Source organism: Lepidochelys olivacea (genome assembly GCF_965140295.1).
Source record: "Lepidochelys olivacea isolate rLepOli2 genome assembly, chromosome: 2".
NCBI classification, from domain to species: domain Eukaryota; kingdom Metazoa; phylum Chordata; order Testudines; family Cheloniidae; genus Lepidochelys; species Lepidochelys olivacea.
In genome coordinates, this window is record NC_140412.1 from 230271447 (window position 1) to 230292758 (window position 21312).

At 42.1% G+C, this 21312-nt stretch overlaps 1 protein-coding gene across 2 annotated transcripts in view; it reads right to left on the bottom strand.

Annotated features, from left to right (window-relative positions):
* CUBN (cubilin) overlaps window positions 1-21312 on the bottom strand; it is a 227628-nt gene that overhangs the window by 122140 nt on the left and 84176 nt on the right. For both annotated transcript variants that reach the window (XM_084618746.1, XM_084618745.1), the window contains 2 exons: window positions 17809-17968; window positions 3263-3444 (listed from right to left, as the gene is read on the bottom strand). In XM_084618746.1, coding sequence (XP_084474872.1) covers window positions 3263-3444; window positions 17809-17968 — 342 coding nt within the window. The remainder of the gene's footprint in view (window positions 1-3262; window positions 3445-17808; window positions 17969-21312) is intronic.

A 21312-nucleotide genomic window follows, 5' to 3' on the forward strand; every position in this document is an offset into this window, starting at 1 on the left:
GCCCAAGGAGAAGAAATAGCAATGTAAGCATAGGTAGCAGCAGAGCCATGCTGAGTACATACCCACTGGTTTCAGATGGGTTTGTACTTGGCACTGCTTCACTTCCAATACCAGTAGTACCACAGCGAGGCTGCTATTTATATTTGCACTAGCTCAACATTTTATTCTACTTTTTCCCCCACTTTCCAGCTAGGTAGCTAAATACGAATTCAGGCACCTGACTTTAGGCTCCTAAGTTTCAACATTTTTGCCTTTGTTTTTTAAAAAAAAAAAAAGGAACCATGCTGAACTGTGCTTTCTCCATGCGGAGTGCTGATCTGAATGCATCACAAGTGACAACGGCTGGGATTTCAAGATTCTGGTAGGGTTTTGCAGAACTTTGGAGTGTGGTGCTCAGATACAGTAGGACCATTGTACCAGACCGCAGCAGAGAAAACGGCCAACTTACAACAGGCCCTGATCACAGTTCACCATTATCTTCTATTTCCACTGAACCAGGGTAATAATTTGGTTTGAACATGTGTTTTCTAATCTGAAGAGCTAGAAAATAATAAATTTAGGGCTGGTCTACACGACACAGTTTACGTCAACCTAATTATGTCAGTGTCTACACTACAGCCTTCCTCCCCGATGGAAGTGCCCTACTACATCAACATAATAACTCCACCTCTACAAGAGGCATAAGCATGGGCGGCGGGTGAACCACAGGCTCTGGGAGGCTAGCCCCTACCCCTTCTGCCCTTCCACCACAAGAGCCAAGAGCGCCAGATGGGCGCTGCAGCCCCCCAGCCCCGGAGGGCTGGGTGAGTGGGCGGCACGAGCACTGGTTCCTGCAACCCAGAGATCCTGGCCGCAGGCCTTCCCCCATTAGCTCCAGCTCCCCACCTGGGGCCCCAGCCACGGGTGAAGAGCTGCAGAGTGCTGAAAGCAGGAGGGGGTCTGGGGGTGGTGCGTGGGCAGGGCTCTGCAAGGCTGTTTGGGGAGTCTCAGCCTCCCACGGCCTTTGATACCCATTGCCCATGGTCATAAGCCTTATGTTGGTCTAGTAAGGGTGCCACAGTGTCTGTGTAGACCAGGTGTCAGCAACCTTCGGCACACAGCCCATCAGGGTAATCCGCTGGCAGGCCACAAGACGTTTTGTTTACATTGATTGTTCTCAGGCACGGCCTCCCGCAGCTCCCAGTGGCCGCAGTTCGCTGTTCCCAGCCAATGGAAGCTGTGGGAAGCGGCGCGGGCTGCAGGGATGTGCTGGCCACTGCTTCCCAAAGCTCCCATTGGCTGGGAACAGCGAACTGCAGGGAGCTGCGGGGGGGCATGCCTGTGGACTTTCAACGTGAACAAAATGTCTCACGGCCTGCCATCAGATTACCTGATGGGCTGCATGCCGAAGGTTGCCAACCCCTGATGTAGATGCTGCATTCCTTACATATACTGTCTTGTCAATTTCACGGTGGAAGCCCTCACTCTCCTGGAGAGCTGCGTGGCTGGACCCTACTCCCAGCCAGGATCTGGTGTGAGAAGCCCAGGGGTGCTTCCTCCTACTCTCAGCTGGAAGCCAGGGTGAGAAGCCATGGTGTCCATCTGCCTGCTCCCTGCGGGGAGCAGGGGAGCAAGAAGCTGGAGCAGCTGGACCCCACTCCCTGGGGGCAAGAAGCTTCCCCCTGGGGTGGGGGGGAAGGTAGCCCACCGTGAGCCCATGAGGCAGCCAGGCTCCTTCTCAGGACCTGCCAGCAGTCCTAAGAGACCGAGCTATCAGCTTCCCTCACTGTCCCTCTTAGGTGGAAAGAAAAGGAGGACTTGTGGCACCTTAGAGACTAACCAATTTATTTGAGCATAAGCTTTCGTGACCTACAGCTCACTTCATCGGATGCATACTGTGGAAAGTTTAGAAGATCTTATTATATACACACAAAGCATGAAAAAAATACCTTCTAAACTTTCCACAGTATGCATCCGATGAAGTGAGCTGTAGCTCACGAAAGCTTATGCTCAAATAAATTGGTTAGTCTCTAAGGTGCCACAAGTCCTCCTTTTCTTTTTGCGAATACAGACTAACACGGCTGCTACTCTGAAACCTCTCAGGTGGGTGGAAGCACTCCTGGTGAGGACATGCACCACCAACCCAAGGAGGGTAGCAGGGACATGCCCTGCCACAGTAATTACTGTGGTAACTGTAAGTCAACCTGATATAGGTCTACTGCGGTTTGTAGAGGAAACATACCCTTAGTGTAATACACAAAGCTCCACCCACTGTACACAAGGGAAGTGATGAAGCTGTGCGATGCTAAAGCTAATCTTTGGATGCACAACAATCACGAGGGCATAAATCCTTTCCCCCCGACCACCAGTAACTTGACAAACCCAGAGCTATGCTATGTTCATCTAATAACCATGAGTATGGCTTTTCTAGGCATTGTGAGGAACTGGTGTGTGCACCTGGGTGAGTGCACCAGGGATCAGTGCTGGAATATGACATATCAGCTACGAGACAGAAGAGCACTTGCCTCTGCTACTGAAACTGAGTTAATGGAGCTACTCCCTTAAGCCCCAGTCCTGCAAAGACACTGAAGTCAATAGGACTAGTACCCACAGTGCATAAAGTTAAGCATGTGCACAAATCTTTGCAGGATTGGGACCTTAGTTTTCTCTCCAAGCACGGATGCATTGTTTTAGAATCAAGAATCCTGAATTCAATTGTGTTACATCTCAGTGTGTATGAATGTTAAACGACCAGGGTATTTGGCTATATGTAGCCAAGAGATGTTTCTTACTAGAGATTAACACACACATTTGTTCCAGAACAGGGGTTCCCCTTCACTACTGATTGGATGATCTATGAGAGTCATCTTCTTACTGTAGGGCTCTACAAGGGGCCTTCACCTTAATTAGCTGCTTCCTTCCTATTACTCCATTATGTGGATTATCCTTTGGCATGAGGAAACTGTATACTTATGGTATAGTACTGCCCAGTTACATGCTTTATTTAAAGACTAAGAGGGTCTCAGGGCAGTGCTGCCTTTTACTATGTGCATGTACAGTGCCTTGCACAGTAGGACCCTGTTCTTGACTGGGGCCTCTAGATTGACAGCCAAAGAAATAAACACCTTCTCTAGGGGTTTTTTGCCCTCCTCTGAAAACTCTGACATTGGCATAATCAAAGACAGCATATTGGAGGATATGGTAGTGCAGGTCTTGTTTCTGTGCTCCAGACAGAAACATGCATAACCAGCATGCTATAGAGTGCTGCAACCAAAGCTCTTACCTCCAAAACATCATAGTTGCAGGCTGAGTGATATTCCATGTCGAGTTCCTGAACAGTGAGTTGAATGCTGCTCCCAGGTGCTGTATCAATGTACCAGACACATTCCTTATTGCTTGGGTACCTATTTGGGTAGCCAGGGCTATTGAAAGATCCTGATGCACCAGAGAGTTCTCCACCACAACCTGTTGAAGTAGCAAAGCATGCCAGTCAATTGAGTACTATAGAAACAAAACCATCTGACAACTATGATTGGACATAAAAATAGATATCAGCACATTTTTAACATGCAAATACTGTACAATCATTTGGGCTGTGATCTCATAATGGCAAAAGTTTGGGGAGAAATCACTGACCTATAATGACTAAACTAAAAATCCATTTGCAAGGACACCGTTTGGTTGTGTAGTCACTGCCGTTTTGTCTTGGCTTTGTCTCTCTTATTTGAGAAAATGTGTGTGTTGTATGAGACCAACATGTTGGTGTCCGACTAACATGCTACCCCCACACAGTAATCCCCCTTCTTACTTACACACACATTTGAAAAATAGGTAGGTTTAGAGATATTTAACCAGATACACACTTACAGAGAAGTTGAAGAGAATCAAAGTAGCAGCTACATGGTTGCTAGTCAGTAGAAATGAGGGCATTCTCACAATTACCTTAGCTGCACTGGGGAAACTAGGGGAAAAGATTCCCAACAGAATCAGTGGGAGCCTTAGTATTCTTGTGGTCAGGCCCAATTTTATCATAATTTTTGTTTTTCTTTAGAGATGTGCTGAAACAATTGACAGAATGTTGGGATACTTCAAAATCTGGGACCAGGTCGACAACCCCTGTCTAGCTGCTTGGTGCTGTTCAGGAAGTACATCAGCCAGAGGGTGACCCTAAGTAGAAAGCCGGGGATTCCAGGTGGGTTGGGGAATTGCCACGTAGTGTAAAGCTAGTTCTATGCCACTCACTCTGGGACACTCTGGTGTAGGGGGCATTTCAAGACAGGATAGGGAAAGACATGGGCAAATCATGGTATACGCCAATGATCCTGGGTCCACAAAATGGCCCTATGGAGGCTGTTCCAGCTAGTGCAACTTAGAGCAGCCCTTTGGTTAGGAAAGTGTAAAAGCAGCTTCGCACAGTACTCCTCAACTGGTCCTGAGGTTGAGGCCCCTCAATTTATCATTAAATGAATGGGAAATGTCCTCACAGCTAGTGTCAACCACGTAATGTATCCCAGCAACAGAACTTCTCTAGTTTAAAATAACATTCTCTTTAATGCTCATAAACTGATCGCACTGCAGTACTTTTCCTTTTCACAAAGCTGATTTCTCCCCAGGTTCCTAGCTGATGTGATTTGGGTCCCAGTTTTAAGTGAGTCATTTCCACCCATCCTCAAGCGTGAGCGGCTCACATGTCAGGCAATGCTGCAGGGAGGCAGTGGAGCATGAGATAGAGGGGCAGAGGTACAGAAGTCATCAGTGGGGAAAAGAGGAGGGGAGTGGCAGGAAGTGGGGAAGCTGCCAACTCCCCCTTCCTAAAGTACTTCTGCTATGGAAGCCTTCCTCGCTGCATTCATGCTGGGGATGGGGAAAGAAGTAGGGGGCTTTTTGAAAATAAGGGCCAGATTTTTAAACAGTGGCTTCTGCTTTCGCAGGTGTAATTTTGCCCCTGCAACTATATGTAGGAACAAATTAGGTGATTCAGATCTCTAAAATACCTTATCTGTGGGTACAAGCAGAGGCAGACATTTAAATAGCTGTACAGTGCCTGCAATGATTTGTGCTCACAAATTTGTAGGTGTAAAAACAGATTCCCAAGTCAGGCCAGGCTGACAATCACACCCTCAGTATTTCAGTCTAGCTCTTTATAATTTCACCCATTCCCACATTATTAAAGATACAGCCTCCCTCCACTCCCTGCATGTATTAAGAAAGGATACATGTTTGATAATAGAAAATCCTAAAGCTAGGATTTCTTAAACACTGTATCTAAACATTATCCTAGAAAGATGATAAAGCAAATAATTAAGCAATCAATTTGCAAACACCTAGAAGACAATAAGATATCCATCAACACGGATTTGTCAAAAACACATCATGTCAAAGCAACCTAATAGCTTTCTTTGACAAGGTAACAAGCCTTGTAGATGGGGGGAAGCCGTAGGTGTGGTATATATTGACTTCAGTAAGGCTTTTGATACTGTCTCACAAGACCTTCTCATAAACAAACTAGGGAAATATAGTCTAGATGGAGCTGCTATAAGGTGGGTGCATAACTGGGTGGGAAACCATTCGCAGAGAATAGTTTTCAGTGGTTCACAGTCAATCTAGAAAGGCATATTGAGTAAGGTCCTGCAAGGACTGGTCCTGAATCCAGTTCTGTTCAATATCTTCATCAATGATTTAGATAATGGCATACATATAAAGTTTGTGGACCATAACAAGCTGGGAGGGCTTCCAAGTGCTTTGGAAGACCGAATTAAAATTCAAAATAATCTGGGCAAACTGGAGAAATGGTCTGAAGTAAACAGCATGAACTTCAATAAGAACAAATGCAAAGTATTCCAGTTAGCTAAGAATAATCAATTGCACACATACAAAATGGGAAATGACTGCCTAGGAAGGAGTACTGCGGAAGGGGATCTGGGGGTCTTAGTGGATCACAAGCTAAATATGAGTCAACAGTGTAACACTGTTGCAAAAAAAGCAAACATCATTCTGGGATGTATTAGCAAGAGTGTTGAAAGCAAGACTCGAGAAGTAATTCTTCCCCTCTACTCCGCACTGATTAAACCTCAACTGGAGTACTGTGTTCAGTTCTGGGTGCCACATTTCAGGAAAGATGTGGACAAATTGGAGAAAGTCCAGAGAAGAACAACAAAAATGATTAAAGGTCTAGAAAATATGACCTATAAGGGAAGATTTTAAAAAAAAGGGGCTGTTTGTCTGGAGAAGAGAAGACTGACGGGGGACATAACAGTTTTCAAGTCCGTAAAAAAATTGTTACAAGGAGGAGCGTGAACAATTGTTCTCCTTAACCTCTGAGGCTAGGACAAGAAGCAATGGGCTTAAATTGCAGGCAGGGTGGTTTAGGTTGAATATTAGGAAAAACTTCCTGTCAGGATCATTAAGCACTGGAATAAATCGCCTAGGGAGGTTGTGAAATCTCCATCATTGGACTTTTTAAGAACAGGTTAGACAAACATCTGTCAGGGATGGTCTAGTTTTACTTAGTCCTGCCTTAAATGCAGGGGACTGGACTAGATGACTTACTGAGGTCCCTTCCAGGCCTACACTTCTATAATTCGATGAAATATGTCATAATAGCATTACCACTTTAGCCACAGTAGCACTATTTTCTTTTCCATTTCAATCTCTGCTTTTGCTATCATTACCTGCCATACAAAGTGGAATTGCTCATACTCCATAGTAGCTGTTATAACAACAATAATAATGCTTAGCAATTAAATTTTCATCTGAGGAGCTCAAAACGGTTTACAAAAGTGCGTGAGCACCACTAGCTTTAATTTTGACTTTCTTCTCGCTGTGCCTCAGTTTTTCCATTTTTACAGGTGCAGAAATTGAGGCAAAAAGAAAGGGTCAAAATGTTCACCATGACCTTGAATTTTGTTTGGCTAATTTTAGAAACCTATAGTCTGATTTTCAGAGGTGTAGTGCTCCCACTGCTCCCAGTGACTTCGACTGATTCGCTCACATTTTTGTTATGGGGCTTCCTATTGTTGTAATCATATTATTTCCCATGACTTTCAAAACCATAAAATACAAGACAATGCAATTCCCATCAGCTTACTAAGCATGACTGCAAGCTGCCAAGCCACAACAGATGAATTAACTTCTTGGCATTTGGTGGTTTCAATATTAATCTTTCTTTATTCAATTGCAAGTGTGCAATTGTAAAACACTCAACAGTAGAAACATACAATGCATTTCCCCTGCATATAAGAAATTGCCCCTCTCCCATGGTTCTTAAATTGATCAGTTATTATGGGGATAAAAAGACCCAAAAACACAGTGGACCAGACGCAGACCCCCTGATCTGATGGCACAAAGCAACTGAAAAGCCAGTAGATCTGCCCCTTAGATTTCCCTCTGTCTGGGTAAATCTTAAGTGGCTTACAGCTGTTGTAGCAGCTGCTAAACCACTCCCATTCCCAGCCTCCTGCTCAGGGGAACACACTGGGGAGAAAGGAGAGAGGCATAGCCAGGGCATCCCTATATCCAGACCTGACAAGACAGGGGGGGAAAGTGGGACAATTGCACCAGGATCTCGAGGTGTCTAATGTATAAATAAAGTGAAATAGAAGGGGGTGGGACCCCAGCAATCACATTATACCAAGGCTCCAAATTTCCCTTGATGTCCTGCCTATACCCCATATCCCAGCAATCACTGACTACCAGAAAGGCCTTTGCACAGAGGGTGCAAGTTAGAGGAGCCCCAGGACTGCTCTTATATATGTCAGGGGCCAGACCAGTTACTGGTCAAACCAAGGATCTGGGGCCCACAAAAGTAGCTTAAAGCCCCGGGCCTCTCTACCTCCATTGCTGCAATTTGGCAGGACATGAGAATCTAGCCTTGTGTCTTGGGACATGAAATCCCTGTATTAAAATATCTAGTTCACACCCAGAAAGGCAGATATTAATAGTGCAGGCAAAAATCATCAGTGGCCCAAAATTTGAGAATTTCCAGAATTAAGCCCTCCCTGCAATGTCATTTGGTTTGCCACCCACCCCACTCCGCATTTACATGGAGTCATTATGAGGATAGAGATCATTTACAGATATTGCTCACTACTATTGCAGCCATGACTAGCTCCCCTTTAAGCCCCCAAAGAACAAATTATTTCCTTTTATTCTATTCTTCTTCTTCTGTGTTTATCTCTGCTGGGGCATTTTGGAAGTCAAGGTCTGAAAGCTGTGCGCTGTTCTACTACTGCCATTTCCTCATCTTTGCAAAATTTAGTACTTAAACTTTGGTTTTGAGCCACACTCCAAGGAAGAAGAGCACCACAGCGATTCACTGTAAAAACTATGAAACTGTGTCTACAGATGGGGAAAAGCTGGAGAAGCCAGTGACAGATTCAACTAGGAGGATGTAGCCTCTCCTCTACCCATAACTGGCAGTGGATGAGGAGACTAAGAGCTTGCTTGATCCCCAAGCCTTTATTTCTCTGCTGCTGTCACCTGTGTGCAACAGCATATTGGTTCTGCAAGTGTTAATTTAGGAGTCCATAAATTTTTAATTCAGCCTCCATTAATCTTCTACCAACACAGCTTTTGTGGGATCATTTGAGTCATCATTAAAAATAAGGTCCAAACCCAATTCTGTCTTTTTTGGCTTTGACACCTGAGGGGGACACACTGATGCAGCATCTACCTTCCAGGTTAGCAAGTGACAATTGCCTCAGGGAAAGCTTGAGAGGCATGAGCGCTGTCGCTCTTCTTGTATTCTCTCAGTTCACCAAGGTCATCTGTCCCTTCTAGAAGGATTACAAAATATCTTGGTGATTGTTCCACACCACAGGAGAGCAAAGAGGACTGACTGCAATCATGAGGCAAGAGTTCAGCCTGCTCTTCTTCAGCTGTAGCTTTTGCAGACCCTCTTTGTTTTTCAATACCTTATGTTCTCTTTGCTATAGACACTCTGACCAATATCGTTTGCTCAGATTAGCCCAGTATTAAGTCTGCTTCATGTCATGCATGCAGGGTCTGTCTGAATGGTGGCCCAGAGTTTGCAATCATGGAATGCATCGCTAGCTACACTCAATGTCCCTGTGTCATTCAATTTCACAGTGAAGTGTTTGCAAATTGTAGGAAAGTTTCTAAAACTTGATTTTCCTCTCATTTCCTATTCATCAGGGAAACAGCAGTCATTCCCTCATCAACAGGAAACACACTGATCCACTGAACATGCTTACAGAGATAATGGATGTTTATTAACCTTGCCCTTCTCATAAAAATAATTGCAAAAGCTTTTATAAACTGCATTCTACAAATATGTTTTTGTCATATTTGGAAAAAAAATTAAACAGAGCCACCAATCCAATACAGAATAGCAAAATTCCAGAGCCAAAGTGCTGTAATGTGCCCAAAATGCTACCTTATCTTAAGCTGAATCCTTAGTTCAAGGAAATATCTTTATAAAATAATAACAACAAATTCCCAATCTCATTCCCTCTTACTTAACTGCCATAGAAAAGCTAGATATTCTAATACATATTAAAGCTACGCACAATACATACCCTGAACCCTGTATCTTTGTCTAGATGCCATACCTTCTGTTAAATTTAATTCCTTCCTCATGCGTTTTTAAACCAATGGTTTGAGAAAGAGAATTATTAAATGCAACTGCTTTCCTCAGCATCTTGGCTGAAAGGATTAGCTACCAAATGAAGGCAGCTACTAAGCCAGGGCAGTGTAACTTGCAATCTATACAATCAAAGTATAAGTGTGTTTGCTAATAGAAGGCAGGCAGCTTGTAAATGAAAATATGTGATCAGCTCCTCCACAGTCAGCTCAATTTGATGATTTGTATCAGAGGAAATAGCAGCAGTTCTGAATGGGAACAAGACAAGAAGTAGCAGCTTTAAACTGGAAAAGAGAACAATGAAGGTAGGTATTGGGAAGTTGGTGACCATCTGATGAAACCACAGTATAATACTTTATGCAGGGATGTTGTTGAGGCTCCACTACTATGTATTTAAGAGAAAACCACATTTGATAAGCAAGGCAGAGAAATCCCTACAGTTGTAGGGTGGTGGGAAATATAAGATAGAAATGACACAGGAAGGCCTTTCCAGACCTGAGATCTATGAATTAATGTTGGCTTTGAGTCTGTTCTCTGTCTTCCTTGGGATTAAGTATACTTTGCTCTATATGCTGTCAAGGATAACGTAGTAGTAGGTTTTATGAGCCAATCATGCAGCTACTATCACATAAACCTTTGCAGCAAAGATACTCTGTTAGCTGACAGATGTCTTGATTTAAGGTTAAAAGTAATCTTTAAAAGTGTATGAAATCTCTCCTCTCTCCCATGTCGAAACAGCGGCTTTCAAAAGAGTTATGCAGTATAAGAGTGTTACATTTGATTGACACATGACCACAGCAGGAGTGGATCCCTGGCAATTTACAATAATCAGAAATCAAAAACCTCTAACCAGAGGCACAAGATGGGAGAAAGGCTCCTTGTGTCCTCTCCTCCTTTCCCTTTTGCACCTCTGGAAAAGAAAGGCACAATCTGGCCAAAGCTACTTAAAAAAGAAACTAGCCCATTTGAAGAAAATAAACAGTGTGTCAAATCACTCAGCATAAAGCTGACTCTGTGTGTGTGTGTGTGTGTCTTACTCTCTTTCTCTCTTGTGTGGAGACAGTACATGGGCACTTTAGAAAAAAAATTCATTATGGAAAAACCAGTTGAATTGACTTTGGAAACTGATAATGATTTCTCAACAAACCTACTTGCATGGCCAGAATCCTAGGGGACCCTGCAACAGAGTACAGATGCAAATTGCTACCTATCTGAGCCTAGAGAAACTGGGAACATTTCAAATTAAACAGGCAACTATGACTAAGCTCGGTTTCCTGACAGTCACAAAGACATGTCTTTATTTAAACCCAAAATGGGTCAGACGAATGGAAAACTTACACTGAGCAGTAGACCTTTCCCTTTCTGCAACTCCTACATCTAGCATTCAGATTCACATACAGATTACTCACAAACATTCTTTAAAGAATGGGTGATATTTTCTGTGACTTCAATCACTAATCCTTGGATGAATTATCCAAACCACACATTGAACATCAAACTCTTATGTGCCATTAATTTTCTTCCACTGCACATTGCTCCCAAAGCAGCATTTGAAGAATTTTTTTTTTTGACATGCTATGGCAAAAAGCTGGTCAATATTAGACCTGGCTGAATAATTTATAATACATAATTTATTTGATTGATTTTTCCACTCTTTGTTAGTTGCCTGCAAACAGACCATGATTTTTTTTTTTAATTTATATTCATTTTTTGAAGGTATTTGCTGAATAATCTCAGCAAATAACATTTGAACTCTCTGTCGCTTTTTTACAAGAAGCTCTTTGCACCTATTTGCTGTGTGATATTTCAACTGGGAAATTGACACAAAGGCTGCATATTGTGGTTCTATTCCCCAAATGGAGGAGTTTAGAAATAGTTTCTGGGGTGAATAATTGATATTATAAATTACAAATTCTCTTCCTGTAAATATGTTGCTTGAAGTCAGCTGTTTTGGCAAACATTCCTGCCAGTAAACTTATTTTTTAGAATATTTGTGGAAAGTAACCACAAAAGGGGCTTGACATAGTTGCAGCAAATTCATAATAAAATGTGAACACATATTTAGGAATGTTCATTTGCAGTATTTGCCCAGCTCTAGGCTCTACAGCTGAGAGGAGAAAAAAAGTTACAGGCACATTTGATCAAGTTCAAAAGCAAATTTTGATTCAGCCATGTTCACAACACATTCCTATTTCACTTACTGGAACATAAGAGCATTTATCTGTACTAACCATTAAAATAATTTTTATCTTGACTATTTACTGAAAAAGAATTTTGAATTGTATGTTTGATCAGTTCACAATTTACACTGTGTTGATTAGCTACATAAATCACATAGCATTGTTCTGTTCCCTGATTGTAAACTACAAATATTATTTGTATTTATTTGTATTGTAAATCCCGCTCTACTAGGCCCCCACTGTACTAAGTGCTATAATAATACATATGAAGACAGAGTCCCTGTCCCAAGAAGCCTTCAGTCAATTATAGGATTTGAAATTCAGGCAGTGTCAGCTAATTAGGCTTGTTACAGGAGACATAACATGCATTACATTTGGAATTCAAATGATCTACAGACCAGAATCATTGGAAAATTGGAATGAACTGGAATTATGAATAATTTTGGAAGAATTCCATGACCCATCTTTTGGAATCTAGTAATAACTTCAGTCAGAAATTAAGAAAGCTGGCTACAAATAATGGAATATCCTAGCCTCTTCCCCCTTCCTCCATGCAGAATTAGAAACTTATTTTTATTTAACCCAGAATGTAATTTCTCTCCTAAATAGAAGACGTATTTCCTGTTTTATTGAGACAATGGAAGAGAATAAGCTTTAAGTGGCGCTGCATCTATCTCTGCTAATCAAATATTTTCCAGTCTCTGGCTGGCGCAAAACTTTCCCATTCAATCAGCACAAAACATTCAACAGTGCTTACATCTATCTACAAACATAGGGTCGATTCTGCTTTAATTGAACTAAATGGGAATTTTGCCATTTACTGCATTAGAAGGAGGATCCAGTCTTTAGAGGGCAAACAAAAATTCAGAGACAGACCCTGTAATGTGTTGAGCACCCCAGGGCTTAATTTGTGCCAGGGCTTGCCAGGGCTAAGGCCTGGCACCTCTGGCCTTGTAGTGTCAGTTATGAAAGTAAAAAAAAAAATTGTTTGAGCCCCAGCACCTCTTTTATTACCAATTAAACACTGGAGCATCCTGAACTCCTCCTGAAGTTCAAGTGAATTTGAGAGGATTCAGTACCTAACAAAAATGCTTGAAACCTTTTCTACAGCACAGAACTATTTGGGCATGCAGTACTTGGGCAGCTGCACAAACAGGCAGCTGCACAATGGAAAAATGTCCAGAGGCTGAATTGTGTACACTATGTACTCAGTTTGGGCAAAGCGTCCCAGAGTCATTTTTGGAAATTTCTCCTATATATTTTAAAACCATGGAAAAAAAGTGGGATTTCTTTTAGTAGCATAAAGGTCTCAGGGTTCCCTTGGAAAATACATACAACAGCTACTTACCCTGGATCTAGTTGCTAGGAAACCAGACAACAAATAGAAAGTTCAAAAACCATATATTTGGTGGCCTTTCTTTCTTTTGGCTGAAATCTTAGTAATCACTGAAGATTGTACAACTGATGATTTATAAAGGTCTTTGCATATTACTGCATATGACTGGTTAGAAGATGATATTCATTAACAGGAGAAGAATTTGTACTTTCATAATCACACTTGAATTTGGAAGTAGTAATCTACAAAAATCTATTTGCAAGATTTTTCAGATGTATTCACTGGTAAATTTTAACCAGACACTTAAAAACTTTCCCCACCACACTTAAAGTGTATTAGCAGTGTGCATGTAAAATCCGAGTTAAGGACATGAATAGTATAAGAGTTTGTTGTATTCATAATGAAATCTTACAGTTAGTTTCAACTGGTTCTAATTATAAGGAACATTGTACATGAAATTTGCTGTGAGATACAGATCCAAAACCAGTATTACACTAAGGATAATTTGGATTTGATCCTGAAACTTTTACTCACACAAGCGTATTTTAATCACAGAAGTTCCACTAAAGAAAACTGGACAACTATGTGAGTAGGGGCCACTTTTATTTAGGTACCAAATGAGATTTTAGTTATCTAATGTTAAGTACTTATGTTAGAAAATGTTGGCCTTCGCTCGCATATATCACTTTATGCTGTGTTTTCAAAGTGCTGTATGGACATTAATTCATTAATCTTCAGTAGCCTGCATGCAGTGAGTATGTAAGTATTATATACTCTTTACAAAGGAATCAAACCTACTTTTTCATAAGTGGCCTCTAATTTTGTGGGCCCCCTTTTTGGGGGACAAATCAAGACATGTAGGGCCTGATTTTAAAAATTGCTGAGCAGCACTTATAGATCCAATTGACCATACAGCACCTCTGAAAATCAGGCCCAAAGTTTCTCAACTTTGGCCCCATATAAAGGAGGCACCAAAATTTAATGGGCACTTTTAAAATTTCAGCCCTCAGTGACTTGTCTGAGGCTACACAGCAAGTCAATGTGAGAGTTAGGACTAGAACTCAGAAATTCCTGGTTCTCAGCACCATGCTTGAGCCACTAGGCAGCACTCTCTCAAGCAACCTGTCAGTCTGCAAAGAGTTACAGGGATTAGCTACTGCAACCTTGTGCAGTGGCTGTTTTTGCTATGCTTCACCGCAAGGCTAACAGTCTTTCTTCTAACATAAACACTTAAAATATGTAGCAATTATTTAGGTTTTTTATCAGTTGTCTTCTGCTGGGTAAAAATATAGAAACAGTTAAAGAAAATGACATTATTCTAAGAGCCATGACTCAAACATGCCCCTCTATGCCCCAGCCAGCCATCAGGGCTTCCCTGTGAAATCCAGCAGAGGGAAGAGACTAGAGAGGCACAATCCTTTCTAACTCTAGTACTCTGTTCTCAACAGTATGTGGTGCCTATATTTAAAGGAGAAAGGAATACACATGTCAGGCAGAATTGAAAGGCAGAACAGATGAAGTCTGGCTATGCTGTAGGGGCCAAATCAATTTCACTTGTCAGGTTCATTCAAAACCCTGCAGTCTAATTACTAATTCTTTTAAGAAAATGCAGTAATGCACATTGCAAAGCAGCTGACTGTCTTACGAATATTGCTTAATAACGTAGCTGGAGTGCACAGGGAACATGTGTCGTCTCACAAAGACAGTTGCCCTTGGTGTAATTTAGCACTGACAGACCTTTGGCCTCCCAACTCTTTTTTCTTTGCAGAGAAGTAATTCAATCAGCATACCCTCCCCACAACACCCACGGAGTTACTGAGTGTTGTCTCTTTCTTCAAGAGTGCACTACAGGAGCAAAAATGAACTTTGCATGTGTCGAGCTTCCTGGAAAACAGCAGAATTGGAATCAACAGTTTACAGCATCAAACATTCTCTCTGGGAATAAGCCCCTCTAAGATTTTAAATGCTTGTTTACAGGAGTAAACTGTACCAATGTAACTAAATTTACATTACATCAATTAAATCCCTTGGGTGGACACTTACTTTAGTTGAAGATTGGTATATCAATTCTGCTGCAGTTGAATCCTTTGTACTAAAGCTTACTGCTTAAGCTAAATTGTTATAAGGCACTTTTAGAAATAATAATAATAATCCCCACGCAAGGAAGCTGCACTGATTTGAGCAATGTAAAACAATGTAATTAAATCGGTACACATTTCTGGTATGGAGGAGGCGTTAAGACTGCTCAGTTTCCATTTGGCAATTTATATTCTGCTCTGAAGAGGAAAGACGCAAAAAATGAGTATAAATTTTTTGTGCCCCTCAGTTGTAGAGGTGTGCTCATTGAGTCAGTCAGTAACAGGGAAAGTGTCTGGCTATTTGCAGTCATTGCACAGCTTCAGACAAAGATGCTGGGAAGGGAGGGTTGAGAGGAGTGTCAGTGTGAAGTTGTACAAACACATGGCTGCAGATCTAAGTACATCCCTCTCAGCAACATGGTACATGAGTCTCAGAGATATATAGCATGCATACACCATAGCCACCAGTTAAGATGTTTGGGGAACAGAACACAGGACTTTGCACTCCAAAACACAGGTCTCTACCACAAAAAGAGACACATAAGCCCAGTCTCTCTCCTACACTGAGATCTACTCAGCATAGTGGGGGCTTAGGTTACTGATACCTGACTCAAAATCCATGTCTGTTCCAGTCCCACCCCTGGAATAGATTAGGCTATGCTCCTTCCCATCCCTGAAATACCCTTACACTGGGGTGGAGGGTAAGGGAGCAGTTGACACAGGAGCCATCTATATTGGCTACATGTTGGCTGAGAGCTCCCTGGTCCCTTTGCCACACCCAAAGGGGCTGGAACAGGGAGAGAAGCTAGCCCATAATCTCAGACCCTAAAGCAGGTTTGAGTCTATACAGCAGAGGGCAGTGGTACGTGCACATGTTACTAACCACTGCTAATACATTTATATTACAATATATGATGGAGCGATGGCTAAATGGGGAACCTTTATTGTGTCTATATGATAACTGTGGCAAGTAAGAATAGGGGCCAGGGGTTACAAAAGACAGGAGAAAGGGGGTTGAAAATCAGTGCAAGAGGCATTTGCTCCAGTATCAGCAAGCTGGCATCAACTCCACATTGTGAACTCAAGCTCCAGATGTGAATTTCCCCAGGGTTCGAGGACATTCAGATTCAGTGTTCTGGTTCAGCTCTCTCTTACCCAGCTGCACTCATGCCAGGAAGTTCAGATCCAAACCTCCGCAAAGTTTGTGGGGTTTCAGGCCCAGGTCTAGTGCAGAGGAGTTGCTTGCTGACACAGAAATTAATGTACAATAGAGGAGGAATGTGGAGGGGGCGGGGGAGAGCTAGTTCTGCGTTTGGAGAGTTCAGGGATGCGGGGAGGGAGAAAGAAGGAACTATGCACCAGGCAGGTTTTTCAGAGTTTTAGCAAAGAAAGTTAAACAAAAACCATGGCTACTGTATGGGGGCTGATGTCATCTCTCTCTGCACACAAAAGGCTCCACTTTTTCTTCCTTTGTGTAGCTCCAGGATGACATCACCTCCCAATCATAAGAACATACCCTTGTGCTGTAGCAATTCCCCTGCTGTGTCCAGCCGAAGGTCTCACTCCTTTTGCATATGTCACCCTTTTCCCAAAAACATTCCTTGACCTCCTTTGAGTTCTTAACTCGACTGTCTAGTCAAAGAGAGCCCTCTGGGAGCCAACAAATGACAGCAGTCTGTGGCCGTGCTGGGGCCTCCGCAGCAGATTTCAGCTGCTTTACAATGCTGTCAAAGCTGAATAGTGTGAACTGATTAGGCAGACAGGGCAACTGTGGCTATTTAATTCTTTCCAAGGTCGGATCCTCTTTGATGGGATGTACAAAGGCATAAGATTCAATCTTGTTATAGTGAATATTGCTGTTAAATGGGCACAGCGATAAAGTTGCAGTTGTAGCCTCACTTCCTAAGAAAATGCAAACATAGCTTGCGTGAACATAGTGATTAACAGATTGGTTTATTAATGGGTATGCATGCTTGGCGAGTTAACGAAGCGTGTGGCAGTCTCTGCTGCCTGTGGGTACAGGGCAAAAGCACCCTGAGCACAGCCCAGCCAATGCCATTTCATAGCAAGAAAGGGGTTGGGGGAGGACTGAAGTGAATTTACTACTCATAGAAGGAACTAAATGTCAGCAAAGGAAACTAGAGAGCTGCTGGAATTGAACACCCCAAACTTGGGGGTTTGAAATCCAGGCCAGATCCAGACCTAAAAGTTGTAGCGCTGGGCTCATCTCTAATGAAACATTAAGACCTCCTTTCACAGAAGATTTTCAGCACAGGGGAAGCCACACATACTTTCCCACACTGCCCTGCAAATGCAGCTCACCTTTGTTCCAAAGGAATTATCTCTAGCTCAGAAAGGCCAGTTCACTTACCGTGTACACTCAATCCATCCCCCTATAATTAATTAGTTTGCCAGTAAGGCAGATCCTTTCATATGTGTGTGCTTCTGCGTGTGCATGAAAACGTTAAGTATTAAATCCATTATAAAGTTGGAGGGAAAAGTGCTGTTTTCATACCTATATCTGGTTTATTTCTAGTAATGTGCAATTAGCTGAAGTAACCTTGGAGCATATTATACTGTAGAGAAGAAGGAATTATCCATTATAAAGTGACAGAGAAATTTTGGGTAGCTTACCATTTACATGCCACAGCATCTGGAACCCCTGTTTAGAGGCTATTCCATCAGAGTAAAACACCACATGAAGGCTGGTGCCTGAGGTATTCCCTGCAATGGGAACAGTACTTCCACAGAAAGTGTTTATCAGGTTGGATTGGGCATTGGGTCCATCATAGAGCTGAAATGAAACAAGAAGAATCCCAGTGTAGTAAAAGCACTTCCTGATTCCGAGGAATTATAAAAGACTTCTAAAGAAAGAACAGTGAGACACAGTGTACATGCTACTCTACGGTATCACAATGTCCTAAGAGGAGCACAGCTAGAGTCGGATGAAATGTGACAACATAGATTGCCAATTATTGTCAGTTTGTTTGTTTCTCAGGCCTACAGTTGTTAGTATCACTCTCAAAGTTTGGAGCAACAACCTTGTACTTTATCACTTTGCCCTGGTTTAGTAATCATCTGATTTTCTGATTCATAGGACATATCTTTTCAAGACAGTCCAGTAAATAGTTGGCATAGAAACCTTATTTGGACATCCTCATCACTGAGTCTCTGGCATGTTCCTTTTTAGAATTTCAACATAAACCTCTCTCTGTTTTGAGCTGACTACTGTAATATTCTCTCTCCGCAGGCTGCAAAGACCCAAAGAGACGATCTCTAGGGAGCCAGCCAAAATTGATCTTTGTTCTAATTTCAGAAGTTCTTCTCTGAACATCCGAAAGTCCATTGGGTGGAGCTGTGCTACATTGTACACTCACATGGTAAAATGAAAGGCGCTAATAAACCATGCTGGTTGTAAGCTTTTGCAGAGTCACATATGATAAAATATTTCAGTTAAGTCCTCTGCTCATGCTGTGAAAAGACTAGGCTTTTCAGAATACCCTGTAGTGATTTAACACATTTACAGGCTTGAGGGCAAGAAGTCCACTCAGATACACTCTCAAACCCTTAAGGGATGAATCAAGAGCAGCTGTCTTCTCTAAAAGATATGCTGTAGTTCAATCAGAAGCTATGGGCCTGTTGCAAGAACTGCTGTGTGTAATTCTATGGCCTGTATTACGCAAGACATCACACTAGATGATCACAGTGATCACTCCTGGCCTTAAAGTCCATGAACCTATGAATCCCCAAAACATTACAAGTGAATTACAACAGGAGGCCCAGCAGTCCTGATTGTCCTTTTCTCCAAAACTTCCAAGGTGAAGACAGACAAGGCTGAGAACTTCTTACTTCCAAACAGAAAAACCTCTCCTAGTTCTTGCAAAAAACTTTGTTTATTTGTGTTTGGTGCCAGGGCACAGAAGTTTGGTTAACGTCATCCTCCTTGGATGTTGACAAGTTTAACATCTGTCGATATTTTCTGCAACAACTGTGTAATTGACAGTGTAAAGGTAGATGAAATGAAGATGAGATGCACTGTGCACCAAATCACCTTCAACACATTCCTTGTCTCTCATTCAGCAAAGTCAAATGAAGTCCGATACGATTAGATTTCACATATGAGTTAGACTGGCTGTTTTTTTTAGAAAAACATTACTTCCTAGAACAACCTCTTAGAATACACATCATCCCACCCAGATTCCTGGGTCTGAAAACTCTGAACAGAAAAATGTGAATAGGGAAATGTGGATCAGTGCAGAAACTTAAGTATTCTGTACCTTTAAATGGACAGCAAAAATGCACTAAAAATGCATATTAAATGATTAAACACTAGGCACAATGTTTAAAAATAAAAGCTTATAAAAGTTATTGACTGAATCATTCAGTAGCAACACTCAAATTGAAATGAAAAACAAGTCTCATGGATCTTTTCTCAGTTTGATTTCATGAAGCGGGTGTTAGTTTTACCCAAACAGACAGCTAACAGCACATACCTATGTAATTCCCCTGAAAACAAACAGTCAGTTTTTCAGTACACAAATAACAGTTACTATGGAAACCACTTCATCAGTGCTGTCTCTTGATCTTGTTTTCAGAGCAGAATATTATTCACAGGAAATTCAAATGACCAGCCAGCTGTAACTCATTGAGAGTGAGGCAGGCATACTACAGCTAGAATTACAGACTTTTTTTTTAGGCTCTTTTACCCTTATAATGAAGGGAACAGCTGTGTATTTTTCAAGAAGCATTTTGAACATCTAAGAGCAAATTTTGCCCTTTGATATACACAAGCAATTGCCACTAAAGTTGTGTGCAAATACCCCAGGCCACGATTTGTCTCTTTGTGTTTAACTCTGCTTTTTGTTTACGGAGCCTCTGTTTTATCATGTGAACTACTCTTTGAACTGTTGAAAGAGGAGAGACAATTCTTGCCTAAGCCATATCAGGCAGGGTATTTCCATTGTCTGGACAGGACAACTGAAGTTTGGCGTAACTTGTTAGAGACTCCTCCATCATAATGGCACGAGGAACTGATGACTGGACTCCTTCCCAAGTATTCATCCAAGAACATGCATACTCCCTTTCTGAGAAGATATTTGTTTTCTGTTTTATTTGCTCAGAATTTTTTAGTGCTCATCCCAAATTCTGGGTGCTTCAGAACAATTAAAGCAGATAATACAAATGCAAAAAATGGGACCATCTAATGACACTGAGTTCTAATAACCAAAAAACCAGTCCCCTAATAACAATAATTTACTAAAAGATCCTCCATGTTCCAGCTCATCACCATGTCTCCCACCCGAGTGCCCCAGGGGAAAAAGATGGTGAGGTTTGCAGAGTGCCCAGACAGTTAACAGATCTAGGCTCTAGAGAATTGATCGGGGAGCAAGTTCCAAAACCAAGGATACTCATGGAAAATGCCTTTTTAGCATCCCTAGAAGTGGATGTATATGCCCCACTATTAACTCTCTAAGAAAGGAACCAGGCAGAGGGCCTGTGCTGTCCTGAAGAAGTTGCTAAACCTGCCTGCTGGAAAGAGACTCAATGTGGCATGGATATAAAGGGGAAGGTGTGATATGCCGGAGACAGACTCCTGAGAGAAGGTCAAAGTGCTCTTTCTCTCCTCATAGCCTGGGGAAGACACTGGCTCAGGGTACTCCTTGACCAAATCCATTCCAGGAAGATGTGACAGCGTGGTCCAGTGAATAAGGCACTGAATGAGGACACAGGAGTTTTATTCGAGCTCTGCCACTGACCTGCTAGGTGACCTTGGGCAAGTCTTTATGCCTGTTTCTTGTCTATTTAGATTGTAAGCTCTTTCGGGAAGGAACTGTCTTGGCCTATGCGTCTGTACAATATCTAGTACAATGGGGCCTTGAACTTGCTCGGGACCGCTAGATGCTACAACTTGCTACTACTGATATAAATAATAAGCAAGGAGAAGCTGGTAAACTGACTGCCTTGTTTATGCAGAAGAGCAAGATGATTCCCCAGAAGCTTTACATTAATGACTGTGTTTTTTCCCTCTTTTCCTTCTTCCCCAGCTTTAGGGAACCATGGCTGAAGCAAACCTTCCTTGGTTTGACACTTGTTCTCTTGTTTGATCAGGCTGAGAAAGATCTCAGTCCCGACTCTCCA